This window comes from Apis laboriosa, unplaced genomic scaffold, assembly GCF_014066325.1.
Source record: "Apis laboriosa isolate Shangri-la unplaced genomic scaffold, ASM1406632v1 scaffold41_cov147, whole genome shotgun sequence".
Classification (NCBI taxonomy): domain Eukaryota; kingdom Metazoa; phylum Arthropoda; class Insecta; order Hymenoptera; family Apidae; genus Apis; species Apis laboriosa.
The window spans coordinates 1,145,854-1,169,418 of record NW_025223220.1 but is presented as its reverse complement, the minus strand read 5'-3'; the positions used below and the strand labels follow the sequence as shown (position 1 = coordinate 1,169,418).

Below are 23,565 nucleotides of genomic sequence, written 5' to 3'. Positions count from 1 at the left end.
AGAATATCTTATCATATAGCATAATCATATAAAGCATAAAAAAGAAGCATTTTTCAATACTTGTAGTTCATATTATCATATATATTTCTGTTTATCTTTCTACGTTAAAAAATAAACTTATTTAATTTCATCTATTTCTATTCTATTCTTCCATTCACATATATTTCTATTATTTCTATTATTTACTTTTCTACGTTAAGAAATAAATTCATTATTTAATTCTTAAGTCAAAATAAAAAAATAAAAGTAGATATTTAATAAAAAAAAGTTAGTGAAAATGGAAAAAATATTTTTAAATAATATAATTTTGTATATAACATATAATAAATAATATATAATATATAATAAATATATATATATAATAAATATATATATATATAATTGATATAATCTATATGAAATGGTCGATGAAGATTTTCCAATAATTTGTCAATATGGAATTCTTTACTATTTTAAAAAATGAATGGATAAAATTATTAATTATAAATTATTAATACAATTTATGGTTTTTATTTATATACATTTATTTTTATATATATACATAGATACATAGATATAATTTTATTTGATGAAAAATAAATAACATATCTATCTTTTTCATCATTCTTTGATATGTTAATCAATACTCAAAATTTGAATAATTATTGTAGCAATTATAATATTGTACGCTTTAAAATAAACAGATAAATTATATATAATTATATATTTATATATAAATTATATATTTTTATTTCTTTTTCTTAAATTTTGCCAGAGACTCGTTTCACATTTACAAATTACAAACATAGATAATCTTTATCAGAGATAAATATTAAAAACGACATATTATATATTTTCTAAACTAAAATAAATTGCAAATAAATATAATAAATAATGTGTATAACGAATATTAAGAAATATGTCAAAAAATATTAATAGCATAAAGTATGGAATGTATAAAAATACTGTATTGTATAATCGCAACTTTGTAAAATATATTTAATTATAAATTTAATATGTTCTTTTATTTTTGAAGCATTAATATATTAACAGTTGCGATTTTACTTTATTTGTTTTTATTGCGATTTATTATATTTATTTATAAACAAAAGTAATCATTGGCTATTTATGAAATTCTATTTTCTTTCGAAATTGTACTCGACATACTCGTTGTAAATGGCTAATCATAATGACGCTAAATAAGATATATATATATATATCATTTATTTAATATTTAAAAAAAATATAATAATATAATTTTTATCTATTTTTATCTTTATGTTTATATATTTATACAAAAGAATATGTCTATATGTTTTAAATAATTTATAAGTTGACATAGTACTTCCATGAGTGTAAAGAAAGAAGGAAATGAAATATTGTACAAAGAAAGAAATGTTATACAACAACAATGATAAAAATAAGTTAATAAAAAAAGTTTTGTCTTATATTTTTTTTAACACATATTAAGTAGAGATATGTTATATGTTCGTGATTGACAAATATTCTGTTAAAAATAAAATTCGGGAAAGTATATAAAATCAAAATATCTTTCATAATGTTCGCAATTCGCAATAATAATAAGGAACTCGCTGATAGGGATCACATTTTCTATTCTTATATCTACCAAGCAGCATAAAGTTTAATACACGTTTAAACAAGAAAACTACGCAATAATTATTGTTGTTGTGTTGCCATTGTTGTCATAAATGGTATCACCTCTAATTATATAGGTATCTGAAATAAAGAAATGTCGACAGAAAGATCTATCTCTAAATATTATTTTGAATTTGTTTTGGGGATGGGAATAGAGATATTAACCAAGTTAATAATACCTAATAACATTCACGAATCTTCATTCATACTCCTTTCGATGTTTTTTTTTTTTATTATTATTATTATTATTAAAATGAATTAGAAGACAGTTTGCAACGACGATTTTTTGCCTCTCACTCCTACAAATTTCCCTCGAAATTCCCATCGTGGATTCTTTTTACCTCGGACTCCAAGATATCTGAACGGTGATCGTTTTTCAACTAAATATACAGGAAAATTATTTCCTCGATTCCTTACATCTGTTTGAAATATCAATAGTTCATATTTTATTTAATCATAAACATTTTTACAATAACGAGATTTATGTAAGTACCTTGATAACCAAAAATCGTTCCCACAGTGCTTGAATTTGATCCGTAAATCCCCGTCGCATCCCTTTTACCTCTCATCCCATGAAAACCCATACGAGCTCGTTTAAAGGATTCGCTACCGCTTTCTATATCTTGAAAATCCGTACTCCTTTTCTCGTAATCAAATGGATTAATCGCATAATCCAAGTAATCGTCGAACGTATCTTTCTTATGTTGCAAACCCTGCAAAATTTTCCTAAATCTTTTGAAATTTGCTGTGTTTAATATAAACACGATTAAAGTATATGGAACGGAATACATACACGAGTATACACACGCAGCATCTACTTATCAATATTTTGTAGAAGATAACTAAATGAAATAAAATAAAATAAGAATAAAATAAAACAACATAAAATTTGAATATCATTCGTTCATTTAAATGGAAGCACGAAGAATTGGTATTTTATCTATTTTTGTGAAATAATTTACTCACTATTTGAAAATCCATAACATCTCGTTTATCAAGTTCTTCCAACGCATCAAGAATAATTTTTTTATCCCTCGTTCCATAAAATCCCATCGGAACTCTTTTTTCCCACTCTCTCAGTAATTCGTCCTTCTTATCGAGAATATTTTGATATCCATCCATTGACAATACTCTTTTTCCATAATCTTCCGGATAATCAATCAAGTACACGTCTTTGCTTCTTGAATCCTGGAATCTCGTAGCAATCTTCTTTTTAATCTCATCTAAAATCTGCGCGTATAGAAAATATATATAGGTGATTGCACATTCGTAAAATTTATTATAATATATACGAATAATAAATATTTCTATTCATTTACTTGGTTGAATACTTTATATGATATTTTTAAATAAGAGTAAAATCTTCTTCAAACGTTGTGAAGATTCTATCCTATTTTCTAATGCAAACTGCTAATGCGATAATACCAAATAACAGTGATGTAATTTTTTGAAAAAATTCTTTTCATTTTATAATTTTAAAAGTTTTTTTTTTAAATTTATTTCTTTTATTTATTTCTTTTTATTTATTGTGAAGATCCTATTTTCTAATACAAACTGCTAATGCGATAATAATAACAAATAACAGTGATGTAATTTTTTGAAAAAATTCTTTTCATTTTATAATTTTAAAAGTTTTTTTTTTTAAATTTATTTCTTTTATTTGCGAAAAATTATTGAAAATTATTGAAAAAAATATTATGAAGAAAAATGTTTTTTTTTTGCTTTATGCAAAAATCCTTTCATTTCTTGATTGATCTCGAAATTCAAAGTTTGCTTACCTCTTCAAGAGATTTTTTGCCTCTCATTCCTTGAAATCCCATCGGAGCACGTTTGTAATATTCATCGTCGAACGAGGCCTTCTTCCCTCTCATGCCTTGAAAACCCATCGGTGCACGCTTGTTAATGTCCTCAGGAAAAAGTTCATTTTTGACGTCATTGATTATCGAGTTTTTCTTTCCACGCACACCCTACAGATATACACGCAAGATATATTAAATTGCGCGTAACATTCGAATAATCGAAATAGCAATTATTCGTAACAGAAGAATAATTAAATAATTCTCGAAGAAGTAATATTTGTAGAATGAGTAATAAGTATTTATATAAATTGTATAATTTTCGTTACTCTACCTGAAAACCCATGAGTGCACGTTTGAAAATTCCAAAGTTTTCAGAATTCAAAGAAGCAGAATTCTTTTTTCCTTGCATTTCTTGATATCCCATAGGGGCACGTTTCTCGGATAAAACATTATCAGACAGCGATTCTTCAGCAATTACGAATGTGATTAATACCATTAACAAAAAGGTCGAATGGATGATCATTCTGTAAAAGATCAATTTGTTTATCATATTAGTTTATTATTTTAACAATTATTCAAATTATTGATTATATATTTCCTTGTATGTTTTGATAATTTAATATAGTTGGCACACAATATGTTAATTATTGTTTTAATTACAAGTATTATTATTCTAAATATAAAAAAGTATAATTTTAAAGAATATAAGATAATATATATAGTATATAATATAGTATAATAAGATATATATATAAGATAAGTATATAAGATAAATGCATAGAAGGTTTGTTAGATTTGTCATTGATTGATTTATCGATATATAAATCTCACTATATTTATTATATTTATTTCTTATAAATTGTCTTATGTGTCAGGAATGTGATTATATTTTATTATTTGTATTAATATCAGCAATGAATTTGAATGAATTATATTGTTCGTTCAAAATTCAACAAACTATAGCAAAATATCTATGAGAAATATCATTTTTATACTGTGTCGTAATCAATTAATTATTTTTACTTTGCTAAACTTTATATGTGAAAAACACTTCTTACATAAAAAGTGCATTAAAGAAAGTATTACATTTAATTATAATCTTATTAAACTGATGTTTTATGAATACTAAATGAAAAAGAAAATCACGCAATTCCTTTCTTGTCGTAATTTTTATGTGGATAATTAGCCAACTCCTTAAATTATTTTATCATCTTTAATGCATATTCTGATATATTGTATTATTTTTTGCCCATTTAATATTAAAACAATTTACTTATAATTGTATTTATATATATCTACATATATTTACATATTAAATTATACATTATATACATTACATATAAACACATTATACACATTATATATACATTATATATATCTGTATTTATATAAATCTACAAGATGTTAATATTTTCGTGATACTTTTAAAGAATCGATTTTAGAAGTCAAAACAAATAAAAAAATATTATATTTGCGTCAAATGAAGAATCGACGATGTGATCAAGACAAAGACATCTCACTTTATCTTTGTCTTGTTTCATCTTAACGAAAACTTCAATTACTTAATAAATAAGCCTTAACTAAAAATCAATATATATATTTGTAGGTTACGTTTAGAGAGTCGATTTAAGACACCAAAATAAATATAAAATTCTCTCTTTATTAACTTATAAGCGATTGAAATTTGTGTCGAAGCGAGACGAAAATATATAATGAAACACCGTTACTTCGGCGATGTCGCACTCCGTTTCTGCATAAATAGCTAGAATTAAAAAGTATAATAAAAATAAATAAATAAGTGTATATAATTATTATCCGAATAAAAAGTCAACGTTAATTTTGCTAAAAGCACCTGTGTATTTTTAGTAGTTATAAAGATGAAAAATCTAAAAACAGGTCACCGGTTCTTGTTTCATTGAAAGCTGTTTCGTTGAAAGAGATGGAAAGTATCAAATTTAATCAAATATAAAAAATGCTTTCTTATAATATTATAAATATTATCTCAGATAATTGCTATAAAAATTGCTATAAAAAGAAATTATAGGGAAAGTAAAAATAAAAATAGATGATTTACTTTCAATTTAAATTTATGAATAGCCAATCAAACGTAACAATTATAAATATCAAAAATAAATACTTTCCATAAATACTTTAAAAAAATTTAACAAATTTAGGTAATATTAAACGTCTAATGTATTCTAATTGAAATTAAAACACTGGTATATTACGGATAGAGACGCGAATGAATTGGCCATCTTCGTTGAAGAATTGTCGGGTACCACAGATATCGCTTTGTAAGTTTAAACGATGCGGTAAACCGTGTCGGGTCGTATAGCTTGATTAAAACGCCTCTCGACATTGTACCGCCTCGTAGCACCTCATTGCCTTCGCTGCTTTTTTCCGTCATCGCCCCTTCGCGTTTGAAATTTACGCTTTCATTTTGTTTAACTGGTTGCGAGATCACAACCGGCGTTTGCTCATTTCTCTACGCTTAAATCTGATAATCTTTTGCGAAAAAAAAAAAGAAAATTCGCAAATTATCTTTAAAAAGAAAAGTAGCGTATTTTTTAATTATGTTTGAGGATACTTATGTATGCAAAAATATATGTAAATATCCATATGCGATCCATAATGCATCAATTATTAAACCTATTATCGTTTCTATATTTTTAAATACGTTTTTCAAAAATTTATTTTCAATAAATTTTCAAGATCAATTCAATTTCCTTACGTTTTTCTTTTTAATTCGAATTCATTCGATATTTATTTATATTTTACAAAGAAGAAGCATTATAATAAAGATATAAAATATAAAAAAAGAAATTTAAAGAAGAAATAGAAAAAATCAAATATTATTTCTTGAAAATATTTTGGAGCAATATCATTCGTGATAAGTCGAATAATTTGAATAATTAAAATAAATTAAAAGATAATAATATATTAAGTGATTCACTCTGTATATAAAAATAAAAAAAAACTTTTTTTTTTTTTTAAATCGTGAGATACTAAGCTCTAAAGCATCATCGTGATGGAATTGTAGAGTATTACTTGTATAAAATTTTGAATCGATATTATATTCAACTTTCTTTTAATATAAACTTCAAAAAAATTTATATTAAAAAATCAAATATTATCATCTTGAAGATACTTTGGAGCAATATCATTCGTGATGAGTTGAATAATTTAAATAATTAAAATAAATTAAGAGATAATAATATATTAAGTGATTCACTCTGTATATAAAAATAAAAAAAAACTTTTTTTTTTTTTTAAATCGTGAGATACTAAGCTCTGAAGCATCATCGTGATGGAATTGTAGAGTATTACTTGTATAAAATTTTGAATCGATATTATATTCAACTTTCTTTTAACATAAATTTCAAAAAAATTTATATTAAAAAATCAAATATTACCATCTTGAAGATACTTTGGAGCAATATCATCCGTGATGAGTCGAATAATTTGAATAATTAAAATAAATTAAAAGATAATAATATATTAAGTGATTCACTCTGTATATAAAAATAAAAAAAAACTTTTTTTTTTTTTAAATCGTGAGATACTAAGCTCTGAAGCATCATCGTGATGGAATTGTAGAGTATAAAATTTGTATAAAATTTTGAATCGATATTATATTCAACTTTCTTTTAATATAAACTTGTGTCGTTTGGAAAAAGTTTTGAGCAAATAGGCGAAAAATTTCAAATTGATCGGTGAAAGATTCGTGTTAACGAACACGAACTATTACCGAGTGTCGAGGTCAGCTTGCCGGATGACGCAAAGTAAACGGAGCGAGGATTTACCGACTCGATAAAAAGATCGGTAGAAGGTAGAGGGAAAAGGATAGATTGGCGGGGATTCGAGTAGCGGAAAAACAAGGGAGCAACGTAGCGGTGTCGTATAGATTCCAGACCCTAAGCCAGCTTTTCTTCACGGGTCGGTCACTTGTGTAATCGTTGGAAACTAGCCTTCTTTGTATTCCATACTTTATCTTAAAATCGATGATCCGCAAATATACAACAAACTTTTCTTTGCAACGCAATCAAACGTCCATCCGACACTTGATGAAACTGATCGCGTCACGAGCGAAAATAAGAACGTTAAATGCTTTCTCATTAAGAATATCGAATGCTTCTCAACTGAAATTCAATTCTTATTAACATCGTTCAATTTTTACGTCGAAATTAGGTAAAAAGATGTTTCGTTTAATTTGGTAATTTATATATGTCCTCGTTTTCGATTTTCAAGTAATTTTTTTTAAGTAATTTTTTCGAATGAAGTGAATCGATGAAATATATCAAGTAACAACACGATTTAATAACAAATTTTTAATTGGAATTCAAAGGATGGTTGAATACCCAGTTATTCAGGTAAAATTTAATTTCTTAGGTTCGCATGTAGGGGGAAAAAAAAATTACAAAATTGCAAAGTTCTTGATTAAAAAAAATTATGAGTTCGTTTACAGGATCCGGACATCGACTAGTTACTTTACTTATTGAAAGATGATTTTTTTTTTTTTTTCTTTTCCAGCGAAGTTAAAACGAAAATAGCTATGTTCAACGAGTAATGTTGCAATTCACAGTTGCGCATCGGGGTTGAATGAGGACGGAACGCGATCGGATGAAATCGAGAGGTGGGCGGATGTGTTGCGGGCGTTGTATATAATGGATAAAAAATAGAGAAAAGGGTGGAAGAAGACAAGGAAGAAGACAGGTGAAAAATCCATCTGAAACGGACACGAATCGTTTCCTCTTTTGCTCTTCGATAATCAATCTCTTAGTAATAGCGGATAAATTTATCAATTGAAACTTTTTTTAAAATTGGACCAAACGGATATTTGGATATTTTTTTTTTTTTTTTGACAAATTAGAAAGACTAGTTTTCTATAAATATAAATTTTTGAAAAAACTGGTCAAAATCATGAAGAAAATAGTAAAGATCATTTCTTACAATCTTTTTATCCGATATTTTATCTTGTAATAAAAATTTTGAGACATATTTTGTAGATTTATGTCATTAAAAATTTTATTAAAATCAGGTAATGCAGAAACAAATAATAGATATAAAAAAATGTAAATATTTTTATAATAATGGATTTATTATTATAGTCTTGAGAAACTATGATTTTTTTTATCATTTTTAATTGTTGATGTATCATAGCAACTGATTTCGATGAAATTCTCAACATGTACATAATGAATATAAATCTACAAAATGTATTTTTGTTTAATTTTCATCACAAGTTCAAGTAAAAAAATAGTAAAAAAAGAACTTTATTTTCTCCAATTACAACTTCTTCAAAATTTCTTCAAAATAGTAAATTAATTTTTCCAACTTTTCAAACAAAATTCAAATTATTTGGTTCAATTTTAAACAAAATTATTTCGTTTTAAAAGAATAGATTTATACTTTTGTCCACTGCTATGCTCTTCGTGATACCATTGATGCAATGAAAAAGTTAAGGATGACCTTTACCTTTACCTTTACCTTTACCTCTAACTCTAACAACTCCAACTCTATCTTTACTTACACTTCTAGCTTCATTTCACAACAATTCAAACGCGAGCTTTGTCTTTAAGATTAACTTCAAGTTTACATATTTTCTCGATTCCGTATAAGAGCGAGAAACTCTCAAAATGTTGATTTGAATGTTATCAAATATTGATCCATGTTGAATAGAAAAAGGAAAGAAAGAAATTATTGGAAATATGTTTATTTATTTTCTTACCCTGTTTATCCTAAAAATATTACACGTATGATATAGATAGGGTGTTAGATATATTCTATTCTTATTTTACAATAAATATTTAATACAAAACAAACGTGATCAAGTAAAATAGTTCATACGATTCCATTCCATTCGTGTTATCTTTGAAAGGTTTATGATATATATACTTTTCTAAAGTTACCACATCTATACAATATTATTATCTCCTGCAACGAACGTATTAATAATTTGTTTTAATGTGAACTTGCTAATTGGATGTCGGAAAATCCAGGAAAAAAAGGAAAACAAATGTTAAATTTCCAATAACCTTTTCAAATCAGACTATCGATAATCTGTAAAAGAACGAAGCTACTGTTAATCAATGTCATTTCTTATTCTTTATTCCGAATTATTATTCGAATCGAGAGATACAAATGATGTAAAAGTAATATATCGGTGGTGAGCAATTGCACACATTGTCTTCATCGTGATCCCGTTCGATAACCTAATTTCTTAGTAAAAAATCAGCGAATGCAAAATAGCGCATCTGCATATTTCATAAAGGGTTGCGTGATCGCGTGTATTCGTTTCGAGGTGGTATATATATATATATTTGTTCAATTTGTGCTTTGATTATTTGCATCTTAAAAATTTTGCGTTAAAATGGCGGAGCTCTGCTTGAGAAACCGATACCAATCAGAGAGAAAGAGAAAAAGAGGGAATAAAGCTCCCCACCTCTTTAAAGTTAGAGTGAAACTGGAAAAAAGAAAGAAAGGAACGGATTGTGACAAGGCAGAAAATTATGGGCGATTGTTACGTTGAAAAGTGTTGTGTATGAAATTACAAAGGGACAAAATTGTATATGCATAGTAATAAAATGCTTTATCCGTTTTGTACTTGCGATTATTTCGAAATTACGATTATTTTTATTACGATTTAAACGAATTGTTGTATCCAATAAAAAAAACCACAGAAGGTAATAATCGTAGCAATTTCGATCGAATATGTTTCAATGAATCTTAGAAGATCTTCTTTTAAACAGCTTATCCTTTCGAAAGTATCGTCAATAAAGAGATTTCTTGAATGAATGTCTGGCATGTTTCATTGTAAAACTGTATGACATGCAAATAGTGCAGAAAAATGTGTATTTTTTATTTTTAAATATATCTTATCAGTTTTTTTTTTTCTAAGAAGAAAATTCAAACTAACGTTTTCTCTTTATTATTTATAAATTCATTTGTACAGTAGAGCAATTCACGTGAATCGTTTAATTTTTTCGTTGAGACATGAAATTTTATGAAATTCTTAACTCTTGTTTTTTATTTTTCTAACCTAAAAAACAAAGTTCAATTCTATTAATCATCGATAATACGATATTCAACCAAATTCTCAAGCGTTTGTTATATATAACCAAACATTTGTTCAGTCGAAATAATGAATGTCAAATAAAATGTTTGCCTATGTTATGAATGTAAATAACGGACTCCGAGAAAAAGGAGGAAACTGAAGATATTTGTGAAAACTGTGAAGAAAGTTAAACTCTAACACAGTAAAAGAATTTATGCTATTAAATGTTAAAATTAGAGAATAAAACACTCGAAACTTTCGAATCATGAAAAATTAAAAAGAACCTTGAAATTTTTTGTTATTTTTCTAATTCGAAACTCTCGAAATTTTAGATAAAGAATAATTTATATAAATAATTTACGAAAATATTATGACGATATTTATTATAATAATTCAATTGATTTTATATTTACATCCATTTTAATTGATAAGATTTCAATAATCCATTAAAATAGTTTATGCAAAGAAAAAGTAAGATATAAAAATTTAATTTTTATACAAATCAAAATAATAACTGTTATTATTATTAATTGATTTTTTGAGAATTCCAGAGATATAGTTTGTTAAAATTTTTTTGACAAAACAGATATTTTTTAGAAAAAAAATAGAGAAAACAAATATTTTGGATTTCGAGATTTCATAAAATTTAAGATGTAATTTTGTAAATTTAAAAATCAGATTCCAATTCATTCTTAATTAAAATATATTACTATACGTATATTTAATGTTCGAATTGAACGCTAGAGTTCTTAATAAAATTTTTTAAATAAGTATTTATAAATTTTATATACCATTTCCTATACGAATAATATTTTTTTTAAAAAAATCTATTTACAATATTGAATTTGAATTGTTATTTTTGTTTAAAAGAAGAAAAAAAAATTATATAAAACGGAATTAAAACACCTTGTTGACCTTTAATATCTAAATATATTATATTATAAATAAATAAATTATAATTAAAAAATTATATGATAAAAAATATATATACATACATATGATTAGATCTCTATCTTAATAAAAGTTAATATTAATTGTCAAAAATATTTTTATTAATTAATAATATCTTTTGATTAAAGAGATAAAAAATTGAAAAACTTTTATTTTGATAAATGTAGTAATTCTAATAATAAATCATGACGACAAAACAATTATATGCATAAATATATGTTACACATATTATCTTTTACAGATTATACACATTAAACAAATATTTTTCAAAAGTATCTATATTAATTAATACTATCTTTTTAATAACTAAAACGATAATAAATTTAAAATCCATTCAAATTATTCTAACAAATTTAATAATTTTAATATTAAGACATGAATATAATTATAGATATGAATAGATATATATAAATAGATATTATATTATACACACATTAAACAAATATTTCAAAATAAACAATTAAAAAGATAGTAAATTTAAAACTCATTTAAATTATTCTGACAAATTAATAATTTTAACATTAAGTGAGTATAATTATGAATAGATATATATGAATAGATATTATTACATTATATTATATGCATATTAAACAAATATTTGTCAAAATTAACAATTAAAAAGATAGTAAATTTAAAACTCATTTAAATTATTCTGATAAATTTAATAATTTTAATATTAAGTGAATATAATTATGAATAAATATATATGAATAAATATTATTATATTATATTATATGTATATTAAACAAATATTTGTCAAAATTAACAATTAAAAAAATATTAAATTTAAAACTCATTCAAATTATTCTAACAGATTTAATAATTTTAATATTAAGATATGAGTATAATTATAGGCATGAATAGATATATATGATTAAACATTATTATATACATTATATTATACATTATATTATACACATATTAAACAAATATTTGTCAAAATAAACAATTAAAAAAGTAGTAAATTTAAAATTCATTTAAATTATTCTGACAAATTTAATAATTTTAATATTAAATGAGTATAATTATGAATAAATATATATGAATAGATATTATTACATTATTATATTATATTATATGCACATTAAACAAATGTTTGTCAAAATAAACAATTAAAAAAATAGTAAATTTAAAATTCATTCAAATTATTCTGACAAATTTAATAATTTTAATATTAATCATAAGTAATAATTATAGGCATGAATAGATATGTATGAATAGATATAGGGACATTTTCTTTGATGCATGATTATACATTATTACATTATATTATGCCTTGAGATAGTCAAGAAGATCATTAAAAAAAAAAGAAAGAAAGAAAGAATACTAATTAAGAATAGGGAATATTTTCTTTTTAACACGAATGAATAATTATAAATATTGTGGAGGTGGCACATTATGTTTTAAGAAAAGAAAACGAGATATTCTTATTAAAACCATTTCAAAGAAAGTTCGATATCGAAGATGAGAAAAACGATTAAAGCAGAAACGTTGACGTAAAGAAATTTGTAAGATTGGAAACAGAAATTTTCAGTGAGAAAGGGGATTAAACGAATTTAAGTTGCGGAAAAAGTTCTGAGAAGTTTCCAATTATATTTTTAAAATATAAGAAAAATAATTGATAAATATTTTCAACAAGCATACACGTCCAATGATCAAAGTTTTACTTAAAAGAATCGTTTGAAAATGTTTGAAACTTGAATAATAATTAAAAGAATTATAAAGAGCGAGAACTTTTTAATGAATTGTATTAATAATATTTATAAAAAGGAAAAGAATTTTTTATGAATCATTGATATTTGGCCAATAGGAAATTAAAAGATCAAAGCAACAAAGTTTATTGACAAAAAAGAAATCGGTGAAGAAATGGTAAAAGTACATTCTTTTTTAAGAAAAAGATAAATATAGTATGTGATTATTATATAAAAAATATATATTTATCTAGAAGAATTTTATCATAGGTTTTTAAATTTTTAATGAATATATAAATTGAATTATATAAATATATAAATTACGTAAAATCATTCTTATTAAGTAAAATTATTCGTTTTATTATTTTCATATTTATAATTGAAAATAATATGAAATATAAAATGAAAATTTTTTATTTACATGAAATAATAACACATTTTGATATTTAGTTTATTATTTGTTTATAAAGAAAAATATATTTTTAATATTAACGTAAATTTTAAATATAACAATGATTTTCAATTATTGCATTGCATTAATCAATATTTTTTAAATTCTTAATGTTATTTACAAGTATAATATTATTTAATTGTATGTGCATATATTAAAATTTTAATGTAATTTTCGCAATATGCATGCAATCGTAACACACTAATAATAAATACATTCGTAATTAATCAGTATAACACTGGAATTATTTGTAAATATAGCATAATTATATTAATATTTTTATTTTATTATTTTTTCTCTGGGATATAATAGAATGTACAACGAGAAAATTATTTGAAACCGAAATCGTAATTCGATTAATTTATTTCGATATTCGTTTTTTAATCTTACAAATAATCATTTCTTTTATGTATTTTCAATGAAAAACAATTTTAAAATACCCATTTTTCCTTCTTTAAATAATTTTACTTAAGAAAATATTAAAAATCGAAGGAAATAAAACACACTTTATTTCTAATAAAATTGACATAAATATTGAAAATCGGTTAGAAAAGTCAGCTCGAGAGAAAAACATTAATAAAACTCAAAACTTTAATCTTAAACTTTTTTTGTTGTTGTTGATAAAATGCAAAGTTTGAAATATTTGAAAGATTATCGATTTATTGGTATATAAATATGAATAATAAATCATTTTTCGTTTTTATCAGGAAATTGATATATATTCAAAGAAAATAAAGAGTCAAAAAAGCTATATATCCAAAAAAAAAAAAAAAAAGGAAACACTTACAAAAACAATGCGTAAATGTGACACAATCGGTGAATACTGGAGAAGAAAAAGGAAGAGACGAAAAAGAAAAAAGATGAAGACAAAAAGGCAAGGAGATAGAGAAAGAAAGAAAGAAGATGTGGAAGAAGAAGAAGAAGAAAAAGAAGAAGAAGGAGAAGGAGAAAAAAGTACCATGCAAACAGATAAACACTCGACGAGGTAGAAAATGGCTCGGTCGGTTTTGTGAAGGCGGAGCAGAAAAAAAGAGGAACGATGCAAGTGATATATACATTGGCTTTGTTCTAAAAACGTCGATACCTTTGGTTGTTCCGAGTAACGTTCAAGGTATAACCAATGGTCGTGTAAAACAACCAAGGACGATCTTGATTCGGAGAAGAATGGTCGCGTTGCGGTCGAGATGTTTCTAACTTTTCAATCGCAATACCGGAAACGAGAAGAACGAGATATATCATTCGTATAAGTATAATCGAAGATCCGGTAAGAATTTCAGATTTTCGTGAAAACAGCAATTGAATTGTGGTACGACTGTCTTTGAAAAGGACAAATTTTTTTTTTTTATTTTCGTTGGATAAATGAATAATACAATATTTTCATTCAATATTTAAAATAAAAGCAAACGAAATTTGATGTCGAAGAAGGATAAAACCATTCGTAATTCCTACGATTGCTCTCACTTGTTGAACAGTCGATGATCTAAAAATGAATTTATATATATATATATATATATATATTTTGAATATTTTTATTTATTAGATTGAATTGATTGAATTCAATTTCTCAAAATGTCAGTTAATGCGAATTAATTGCTCCTGTTGCAGTATTAAAGTATAAAGTTTTTTTCAGAGCAGCAATATTTTATCTTAAATAATTATTAGCCTTATCGACCGCTGTAATTATGAGAAAACCCAACGGCGCGATAATTCCAGCCTCCACACATGTTTTTTTTTCTCTCTCTCTCTCTTTCTGTCCCTAAACCTTGGCATAATTTATTACTCTATTGCCTCTATTTTCCTAGTTGGGTATTTAGCGGTTGCCATTTCTCCAAATTTGTCTAACCAATCTCTTAGTCTTTTTCTCCCTTTCAAATTAATACGCTCGAGTATCCACCCTCGAGCATCTCGAAATCAGAATTTTTTGTTAACATTCAAATTGCAATAGACTTTTGTGGAACAAACATCTCTGTTCAAGAATAAACATGTATCTTTCAATGATGTTTCGTTTCTCACTTTCGTTCGAATTGACGTTTTATTTCAAAGAGACTTGACTAATTGTTAATTTGTAATTCGAGTTAGAGATGAAGAAATCGTTCACCAAATCTTTCATGTTGCAATATTTTTTATTTTGATATTGTTGTATTTAATTAAACCCAATTCTTTATATACTTATAATTATTTTATTATTATTATAATTATAATATGCAATTATTATTTATTACAAAATCATGATCTGGATATCTAGTTTGCGTAGAATCGATTTGCATGATTTTGTGCAAAATGGCGCAAAACAGGTGATCGAACATGTGCAGGATTATGGGCAACCTGTTGCTATTCAAAGTTAAATATATCGAAATTTTCTTGATTTTTTTGTTGTAATAAAAAAGATAAAAAAATCTTTTACATCTGTAAGAAAATCAACAGCTATTTTTCTTTTCCTCTAAGAAAATTATTTTCTACAAAAGGTAAAATAATTAATCATCATCATATCTAAAAATAGTTACAAGTCCTACTCAACATTCTATAATTACGCATTGAACCACTATGAATATCGTAACAAAGAGAAATTAATATTGGATTATGACATAGATAACTATTTGAAATATAAGAAACTTGTATTAATGGAGTCTAAAGGCGAATATAAATTATCTTTTTCATCAATTAACATTTAGAAATAAAGACATATTTTAAAACGGTTATAAGTAAATACATGTATACTTCGTCGAAAGAACGCAATAAATATAAACGAGCTATTAATACTCTAAAAGAAAGTGGAAGAGAGATATAATATTTCGAAGAGAAATTTGTGCTCGGAACGAACATAAAGATAAAGAAATTTCTCTCTTCTCATTTCTTATCCTCTTATAATAATATCTTTAGCCTATATTATTTTGTATTAGTAATAATTACAACAACGAACATTGCTTATATCATATTACAATCTATCTTTTTCCGACGAGACTTTTTTCAATGATATATTACAAGTCGAGAATATGGAAGTCGAAGTCGAAAATATGGAAAGGCAACGTTGTTACTGTTGATGTTAGCAGAAGCACAACTTTCCATCCCTTGGGCTTCTGCGAGGGAAGTAACCAAGCTAATCGAATAAACGACAGATTGCATGCTAAATTGCAAAATCATCGCGTAAGACGAGTTAGTGCTTCGGTGTTTGTTCAATTATGTTTCTTCCAGTGTTAAATAACCAGGTATTCGATTACTTATTTTAAGGCCTCCTCCTTCAAGGCCTCTAATAATTATCAGAGTAATTACTCGATCATCACTAACTGATTTTTTTCCTCTCCTTCTCGTTTTTCCTTTCCTTGTTCCCCAGCGTTTTGTCGCGGATATTTCGCAGAATAATCTTTATTTTATTTTAAGGGATAAAAAAATGTTACAAGTCGCGAGTCTTTATTTATTAATTTTTATTAATTAAATACGAAAAGGCAAATATTTCAGAAATCGAATAATTAATCTCGATAAAACTAATGTGCTTGTAATAATACTGGTGTTTATAAAATTATAATGAAGATTGTAAATCTTAAATGTATATGAGCATTAAAAGTAATTTTCTTTGTTAAGTATGCTTTGTGAAATTAATAATAAGAAAATAATGAAATTTTATGCTTACGTATTATTCGTTATGTATTGTTTACTTGCAAATAAATTGCAATAGAAATTAAATATTGCGATGGTAATGAAAAGATACGCGGTAAACGCGTATATGAGTCCAATTGAGGAGCTTTTCGGATTATGGATATTTCTCGAGATATTGTAATATCTTTTTCCGAGTATTATAATTTTATAATCCATGAACTTTACTATATACGCTTCCAATATTTTACACGATTCGCTGAGATAGAAAAAAAAAAAAAAATTAAATGAAAAAGGGACATTTCTCTCGAGAAATATCCTTTCTTTTCGATTTAATATTTTTCAAATTACATAATTACGAAAGAGATAATGTTAAAGAAATTTTTATTTTTATCGATAGAAATATCAATAGAAAAATTATTATCAATTTCTATTTTAACTCGAGTATCTCAAACATGAAACTTTGAATTAGGACAAAAAAATTATATTTATTCAACATTTCGATTAACAAATCAATAAATATCGTGCTTTTAAGTACACCCACATGCGCATGCAATTTAAAACCTTTTAAAGAATAACCGCGAGTAAGATAACACGTGAGCATAAGTCTACCGCAATTTCATCTAAAAACTTTATCTTGTTTCTGAAACTTTCAATAAAAGTGTCGATAACTATTCCCCAGAGAAACGGCGACGCCAATGGCTTTTGTATCATCGAAGATTCTTCGATTTATTACCAATTCCTTTTCACAAAAGTTTAATTTATATCCGTTTTCTTCTTTTGTTTTAATTATAATTATTTGCTTTTTCTAATAAAATTTTTTTGTATTTAACACGCATTTCGATTCTTTCAACGTGTTAACAAAATAAAAAGAGATTCAAATAGAAGACATAAAAAATTCAAATAGATGTTAATCATTTTTCTTTTTTTTCTTGTTTATTCTGAATTTTCATTTTTTTTTTTAAATTTTTCATTTTGTTTTAAATATAATTATACATTTTAAAATTGTCAATTAATAGTTATTAATAAAATTATAGAATAATTTAAAAATGTTTTCTCTTTTTTAAAATACTTTTTCATTTAAAAAAAAATTTATTACAATTCTATTTCTTTGATTAATAATTCACATGTAACAGAAATATATTTCAATTTTAGACATAGATGATAAAAAATACTTTACATATAGATTATTCATATTTCATAACTTATTATAATATAAATATATAATTTAAAATATTATGAAATTAAATGTTATGTGTTTTCTAGATTTTTTAAACAATTTAAGCTATGCATTTAAGAATTGCATTAAGAATTAAGTTTTCTGTTTATAAAGATATGAGAAATGAAATGGTTTGTATTTAAATGATCGATCAATGCAATTTTGAAGTCTCATATTATCCGCATCTTGCGTTATTACAATTTTATAACTTCGAATCATCGCGCATCAACTGATATTCATTCTCTGAAGCTATTGAATTATTATTATACAGCGTGTCTAGTTTATTTTGAACCGTTCAAACATGAATAATATAAATTAATAAAATGAAAATGTAAAAAAATAAAATATGAAAAATCTGAATAAAATGAATAAAAACGTTTCAAACAAACATTGTTTTATATTATGCAGTATTACAAATATTTTTATACACTCGTGAATAAAGTTATATGAAGTTATATTATATCAATTTATTGTTTTGAAAAGTGGAATCATACAATTTTTATTACGCTAATCGATGCAGCTTGTTACTTCTTAAAAAATATTAAATTATTTATGTCGAAAAATTTTTAGTTTGGAAGGTATTTTAAACAGATATTACAGTTTATAAAACTTACTATATGAAAGATAAGAATTACAATATCAATATCAATTTGCATGTTCCTTTATATGCTAAGTTTTCAAATTATAACATTTTCCGAAACGAAATATTTTCTAAAATTAAAGATTTTTCGACATTGAATAATTTATCACTTTTTTCTAGAAAATTAATTAATTATAAATTCATAAAAATTATATGTTTCTATCTAAAAAATTAAACTTTCCTATTAAAAATTATTAATATTGCACAATCTCTTTATATACGAAACAATTTTTTGTCTAAAATATTTTTTATGGTATTTTATTATTTTATTATATATTATTATATGATAACGATAATTATTATATTATTGGTATTTTATATTTTAAGTATTTTATATTTTCTAATCATGTAGTTATGGATTATAAAATATAACAAAATAATATTTGATAAATTTGTTGAAAAAATAATATTAGAGAAGAAAGTATAATAATAAAAGAACTATGTATTATGATGATATGTATATGTATATCTGTTTATTATATATATTTGAATTTTCTTCTTATAAGTATATTCGAATCTTATGTATATCTTATTTGTTGTTATTTGTATCTTTCATATTTTTCGAAATATTCGAGATAAAACGGATACATTGATTAGAAACATCGGATATATGTATATTTATCGACACTTTACGTAATATGTGAATGTTGGAAAGCGTTACTTGCCACCGGATTCGTTTCACTTGTACCGTTCCTCGTAATTACTCGAGGTATTAATTATTAATCAGAGCAGATTGTCGCGCGTTGTCTTTCGTATCGATTACGAGTTTAGTGATCATGTCGTGTTCAGAGAGAAAAATCTAAAGATTAAAGAAATTGTTTCGATCGACATTTTCGTAGTTGCTTTCGTTCTGCTTCGAGAGTCTTTGGCTGATTATTTGTGCACGATTTCCAAAATTTTATAGATGAATGCGGTTATTAAAATGGAAATAAAAATGAAAAATATGATATTTATATACTTGTTATTTAAAAAAAGAAAATTTTTATTATTGTTGAAATTGTGAAATTCTTCATTGTAAAATTTATATTATATTATGAAATTTTTATTAAATAATTAATTTTATTCACATATTAAGTCAAAATAAAGTAATTGTTAATTATAAATATATAATAAATTAATAATAAATATAATATAAAATATAAAATTTAAAATAAATTGATAACAAATTATAAATAATATATAATATGTAAATATTAATTTATGAATTTCTATTATTTACTCAAGAAAGATTTTTGTTGTTTTTTTTTTGTAGCAGAAAAGAATGATAAAAGAAATATAAAAAAGGAATTTTCATTAAATTACTTATTTTATTTTGCTTAATAAAGGAAAAAATTGTAAATAGGAAAAAATAACTTTATAGAAGATAAGATTTCGAGAAATAAAAAACTGTTCTTTAGTTTTAATGAAAATTATATATGTAGATAATAAAGGAAAATTCAAAGAAAATGAAATTTAAAAGTGAAATTTTTATTTGAAAATTTTTTTGGGAATATTTCCCAAATTAATCATATTTGTAGAAATTCATAATTGTATCTATAATTCACATCCAATTTTAGATCTAACAATTATACAAACGTTATATCTTCATACATGTCTTATGAGAAAATTAAATAATTTTACTTGTATACTGATAGATCAATCTGAATTAAAAATGTTACATATATTTTTGATTTTAATTCATTTCAAAAAATAGATTCTATATATAAATAACTGAAATAATAATAATAATAATAACTTTTTATTTTTTATGCATTTCTTATATCTTTTTACTTGTATGAGTTAAAGAAGACGATTCTTATCTCATAAATATAAATCTATTTCATAATGTGATAGGTTATGCTATTTAAATCATCAGATTAACTCTTTTAGATTTTTCTAGGATTATGTGAAAACAAAAATGAACAGCAAGTATAAAATTAATAAAAATATGCAAAAAAACTAATATAAAAGAATATAAAATTAATTAATATAATTAATATAACACATAATGCAAGAAACAAAATTAGTAAAATAAAATAGCAATGAACAACGTTAAAATTTCGAAAAAAAAAGAGGAAGACTATCATTTTTAACACTTCTTTCGGCGTATACGAATAAAAGAAGAGAATATTATATATTTAGAATTTCTTTTTTTAAAAATAAATAAAAAAATAAGTGTGTAAAAATTCATACGATATGACAGTTACATATGACTTTCTTTGATTCAAAATGATAAATAATATCAGTAAATCAAACATTACAGATCAAACAACTGATAAAATTAAAGTTATTCCGTTTCCTCTCTTGGGACATCCTGTATATATAAAACTTTTATCATATATACATATATATATATATATATTTTTTTCTATCATAAAAAAACGATAAAAGTTTTCTTATTTTTTATCTATTTATTTCCATTTCCAAAATTACATGTATATATAATTTAAATTCAAATTCAAAAATACCAAATAAATATATACTATAAATTCTCTTGTTCTCAATTATAAAAGATCAAACCTATTCAAAAAAAAAAAAACAAATGGACAGTATATACAATATTATTAATATCATATATTAACATACAAAAAAGTAATAATTGCTGTAGAAAAATTACGTTTGTTTTTATGGCAAGTTAAAGCAGAGTTAAATAAATCAGAGTTTGTAATAAATCGTAATAAAGCTCCAGTAATTATAAAATGTATATTATTTATTGTAAACACAAAATGGCATAGAATTATACCACTGGTAGTTTGCTGTTGGTTTTGAAATGACGTGAACTAACGGCAACCAATTATAAATTCTTGAAATAATGCACAACTACGATAATGCACCCAAAAACGTAACTGGGCATTTTTAAATTCTGAACTGAAGTAGTTACAGATTTTAAAATGATGTAGTAGACTTTATCCGGGATTTGATATTGCAAATTTAATATAGGCACGCATATAATCAATTATTATTATTTATTATTATATATATATATTATTAATATATATATTATTATATAATAATATATATATATTATATAATATATAATAATATATATATTATTATTTATTATTATTATATCATATATCACATTTTTTTCAATCGATGTATAATTAAAAGGATAAAGTTTCTTCTCGAATTATCGAAATGAATTAATTCGAAAGCAAGTGATTCCCTTTGCAATTATATTATGATGAAATTTATGTGAAATAGATGAGAATTTAATATACTATTTCGGTACAGAAGTATCCTCCCCCCGCCCTCCCCTTCTTTCTTTTTTTTATTTTTGAAAGAAAAAATGATAATACGAATGTTTTACGCGTAATTATGATCGCCATTAATTGGTATTTGGATGCTGCTGTTGTATCGTATATCACGTATCATACGAATTACAAGATTCTGTGATTTCAAAGGAATTCCCTATCGCGTTGAATATCAAACCATTGTTAAATATTGTTGGAAACTAGGTGATCGAAACATCCAAATGATATTTGAGAGTAAGTGTAATAAAATTTCATAAAAAATAAATAAAAAAAAAGAAATACGTTAAGAAAAGAAGAATAAAATATGTATATTCGTAGATACACACACACACACACACACACATATATATGCATATGTATCTATGTAATTTTCAGTAAAAAACATTGTTTTTTTTATAAAAAAATTCTTAGATATCTGATAAATAGATTATCGAAATTAATTGTTGATTGTTTCTATTGTTGTTTAAAGACATATCACATTTTGATTATGGATAATAAGTTTATATAAAATTAAAAAAAAAATTAAAATATTAATATAATTTTTTTTATATTATGTATATCTATATAAATCTATATTATGTTATATGCACAAGATATTTTAATTAACTAAAATATCTTCTTTATTTTTATATATAATAATATATTTAGAATATTTATTGCACACAAAAAAAATTGTCATAGAAAATTTTACAGTCTTTTCATATAAATGTAAAAATTCCAAAATTATTAATATTTTAATTAAAAATAGTTTTAAAAGAGTAAGCAAGACTAAGCAAGATGTTCTTTTTGTAACGTTACGTTTTTAAGATTTTTTCAAAATTATTAATATATTGCATTATTAATTAATTATATTCCATTATGTAACAGTGAAAAAATAAGTTTAGCAATATCTAATTTAAATTTAATATAAATCTTCAAATGATGCCAAAAATCATTAAAAAAAAAAATTTAGATATTTCCTCTTTAATTGAGCTCTATAATCAAAAATTGAAAAGCAAAATCAAATTAACGAAAAAGAACTACATTCCACATATGAATAATAAATTAATTCTGTTTCCTGATAAATAAGTTATAAATAATAAAAGATTCTTTTACTCAAAATATTGTTGTAACAGATACAGTTCCATCATATTTGAAACTAGAAAGAACTTTGTCATAGCTATCGGTATCAAATGTCTTCTCTCTGACTGAAAAATAACTTGCTAAAACAAATTATGATATATTGTTGGTCATTATTTGTGTTTCGTATAGTGATGTATATTCCCACTCAATTTTATTTTTTTCCGTATTTCTATTAGTTT

The 23,565-nt window shown here is 23.8% G+C and overlaps 1 protein-coding gene across 3 annotated transcripts in view; it reads right to left on the bottom strand.

The window, feature by feature from the left end:
* Positions 1–1,045: 1,045 nt before the first annotated feature.
* Positions 1,046–23,565, bottom strand: part of LOC122716020 (tachykinins) — a 31,275-nt gene continuing 8,755 nt past the window's right edge. The window contains exons 2-7 of one of the 3 annotated variants that reach the window (XM_043938702.1): positions 3,766–3,958; positions 3,414–3,602; positions 2,602–2,865; positions 2,129–2,348; positions 1,801–2,054; positions 1,046–1,716 (exon numbers count right to left, since the gene is read on the bottom strand). In XM_043938702.1, coding sequence (XP_043794637.1) covers positions 1,894–2,054; positions 2,129–2,348; positions 2,602–2,865; positions 3,414–3,602; positions 3,766–3,957 — 1,026 coding nt within the window. In that variant the 5' untranslated portion in view covers position 3,958 and the 3' untranslated portion in view covers positions 1,046–1,716; positions 1,801–1,893. Of the gene's footprint in view, positions 1,746–1,800; positions 2,055–2,128; positions 2,349–2,601; positions 2,866–3,413; positions 3,603–3,765; positions 3,959–23,565 lie in introns of all 3 variants that reach the window. The other 2 variants (XM_043938701.1, XM_043938700.1) reach the window with 2 other exon arrangements.